Raw genomic sequence first — 2,912 nt, 5'->3', positions numbered from 1 at the left:
GTGTGTCATAAAGCTGCCTTAAAGGAGTCTTATTTAACTTATTTAACCTATTTTCTTATTAATAATAAAAATATTCATTTACTAATTGGGAGTCTACTTTTTGCTAGCCACTGTGCATTTCTTCCCATATACACATTCTAGTCCTCACAACTCTATGAGGTGGGTTCAGTTATTTTCACCTGAGAAATTCGGAAACCAGAGGTCTACAAGATTAAATAATTTTTCTAACGTGTCCAAAATCACACATTGGTCTGGCTCCAGAGTGCATTGACCACAGGGTAATGATAAGTAGATGTGAGGAATTGTTGCCAGTGTCCAGTCTAAGATCCTGAGGAGACAGAGAGAACTGAGTTTGACCAGTGGGGTCAGGATGGCAGCAAACGTTAATCGCAAGAAAATAAAAGGGACTCTGAATACAAACTTTGCCTTGTAGTAATAATTTATGTCAATGAAGACTTCTAGAGATTCTCTTCCCGAGCTGCATTTTGTTGACAGAAATTCCTCAGCAAATTGGGTAGAAACAGATGTGCTCTGTGTATATCAGGAGAAGAAAGATTTATCTGAAGTTGCTCCTAGGATATTAGGCAAAAAGTAATGAAACATACAACACTCTGAGTTCCTGCAGTCAGAGGTTCAATAATGTCCTGCAAGATGGGCCTGGGTGTCAGTCATTTTCTAAACTGACAGATTGGTTTTCAGTTTGGACACCAAAGAAGAAGTGACTTTTCCTGACTGTCATACTCCTCATTACACAATGGAACACAAAACAGCAGAGGTGGCACATACAAATTGAAACTGGTCTGCATATCAACAAAGAAATAGGAATTTTTTTTTACCAAATTTTAATTTTTATTGCTTATTTTTCAGAATAAACAATTTTTAAAAATTTAATAGGCATTTATCCTTGGTTCTAGGTGATTTAGCACAACTACCCTCTGCATTTTAAGGCATTGATGTTTCATCCTCAGTCACCTTGGAAAGCCCCATCCCAATGCACATCAGTTTGGAAACTGTTATATGAGACCACTGAGCATGTCTATGCTTTACCAAGTGATCCTCTACTAAGGGACTTTTTATATGGACAGAACCATAAGGTACATCACTTTCTCCCGCCATCAATGAGTGAAGCATCTCTGAAATACCAGGTTCCTCACAGCAGCCTTCACGTCCTTGTTCCTCAAGCTGTAGATGATGGGGTTCAGCATGGGGGTCAACACTCCATAGAAGAGGGAGATGAGCTTGTCTGAAACGTCCTGCTTGTCTGCCCCCAGGGGGTCCTTGGATTTGGGCTTTCCATACATGAAAAGAATAGTGCCATAAAAAATGACCACCACAGTAAGATGAGCAGAGCAGGTGGAGAAGGCCTTTTTCCTTCCCTCAGCGGAGGGGATCTTTAAGATAGTGGTGAGTATGAAGATGTAGGAGATGAAGATGGACAGAACTGGAATACCCAGGAAGATCACATTGGCCACCCCCATGCTGATCACATTGAGGGAGATGTCAGCACAGGCCAACTTTAGAACTGCCAGGATCTCACAGGTGAAATGATTAATGATGTTGTCCCCACAGAAGGGTAACTGTACTGCAAGTGAGATCTGTACCAGAGAGTTGGTTCCACCAGCCACCCAGGAGCCAGCAGCCATGGGCACATAAGCAGCCTTGCTCATGACCACGGGGTACCTAAGGGGGTTGCAGATGGCCACATAGCGATCAAACGCCATCATGCCCAGGAGCACGCACTCTGTGGCTCCCATGGCAAAGGAGAGGAACATCTGTACAGCACAGCCTGAGAAGGAGATGGTTTTCCTGGGAGTGAGGAAGCCATCCAGGACCAGAGGAATGGAAGAGGTTGTGTAGCAGATGTCCAGGAAGGAGAGGTTCCCTAGGAAGAAGTACATGGGCGTGTGCAGGTGGGAGTTGAGGACAGTCACCAGGATGAGGACCCCATTGCCCAGCAAGATCACCAAGTACATCAGCAGAATGAGCACAAAGAATGTCTTCTCCAGCCTTGGCTGATCTGATAGCCCCATCAAGACAAATTCTGTGCTAGTGGATTGGTTGGCCACTTCCATTTTACTTTTGACTTCCCCTCTCAGGACAACTGAAGACAGCAAACACATGTTTATAAAGACAGTATACAATGGGGCTTACAATGACATGAGTCTAGGCCTGACAATTAAATTTACCCCTGGAGATACCAACTTGTAATATCAGCATCTAAGGCAGTGGTTCTCAACTTTCCTAATGCTGTGACCCTTTAATATACTTCCTGTGGGTCGAGACCCACAGGTTGAGAACCACTGATCTAAGGGATAAAATTCATTGCCTACAGAAGCTGCCTGGGGTATATCAGGTCAAAAGCAGAAAAAGCAGACCCTGGAAGTCTAATGAAACTCTAGTGTATGAAAGCATTTTAGTTAGATCAATAGTGTTAGCACACCTGAAGGGAGGGGCGTACGTATGTGGATAATTCTGCAGAAGGACCATAAAAGGAGAACGTGGAGGGTCCCTGCTGCAAATGCCATCACTGACCAGGGAAGTGGGCCCCTCTGCCAGCCCTCCTGTTCTTGAATTGCAGACTGCCACACTCAGTGATGCTGGCCACTGACACCATCTCATTTACCTGGCCCTAATTCTGTGCTTTTTTGCATATAATACCTTTCTGATAATAATTCGGCTCCATAGGGAATCCTAAGCAGAGAGAATGCGATAAGCAGAGGCCAGGAGATTATTGTCTGCAGAGCATTTATATTTGTTACGTGACTCCTGGTTTGTATTTCATTTCTGAGTTTGGCTGGTGACCTCCCTTAGTTGCACTGTTAAGTGGGAGTTTCTGGGCTTGGCGCCTGTGGCTCAAGTGGCTAAGGTGCCAGCCACATACACCTAAGTTGGCAGGTTCGAATCTAGCCTGG

General features: G+C 44.3%; 1 protein-coding gene across 1 annotated transcript; it reads right to left on the bottom strand.

Moving 5' to 3' along the window:
* Window positions 1–1,115: 1,115 nt before the first annotated feature.
* Window positions 1,116–2,072, bottom strand: LOC100966524 (olfactory receptor 13C7-like). The gene has a single exon (XM_003800299.1). The coding sequence runs from the start codon at window positions 2,070–2,072 to the stop codon at window positions 1,116–1,118; it is 957 nt and encodes a 318-aa protein (XP_003800347.1).
* Window positions 2,073–2,912: the final 840 nt, after the last annotated feature.

The sequence above is a fragment of the Otolemur garnettii genome, unplaced genomic scaffold, assembly GCF_000181295.1.
Source record: "Otolemur garnettii isolate 467f Iridium unplaced genomic scaffold, OtoGar3 scaffold00172, whole genome shotgun sequence".
Classification (NCBI taxonomy): Eukaryota; Metazoa; Chordata; class Mammalia; order Primates; family Galagidae; genus Otolemur; species Otolemur garnettii.
Note: the sequence above shows the minus strand (reverse complement) of the source record. Positions and strands in the feature narration are given on the sequence as shown.

What these genes read in the sequence shown, in the direction of transcription:
- LOC100966524 (XM_003800299.1), bottom strand. Translation starts at nt 2,072, where the DNA reads ATGGAAGTGGCCAACCAATCCACTAGCACAGAATTTGTCTTGATGGGG.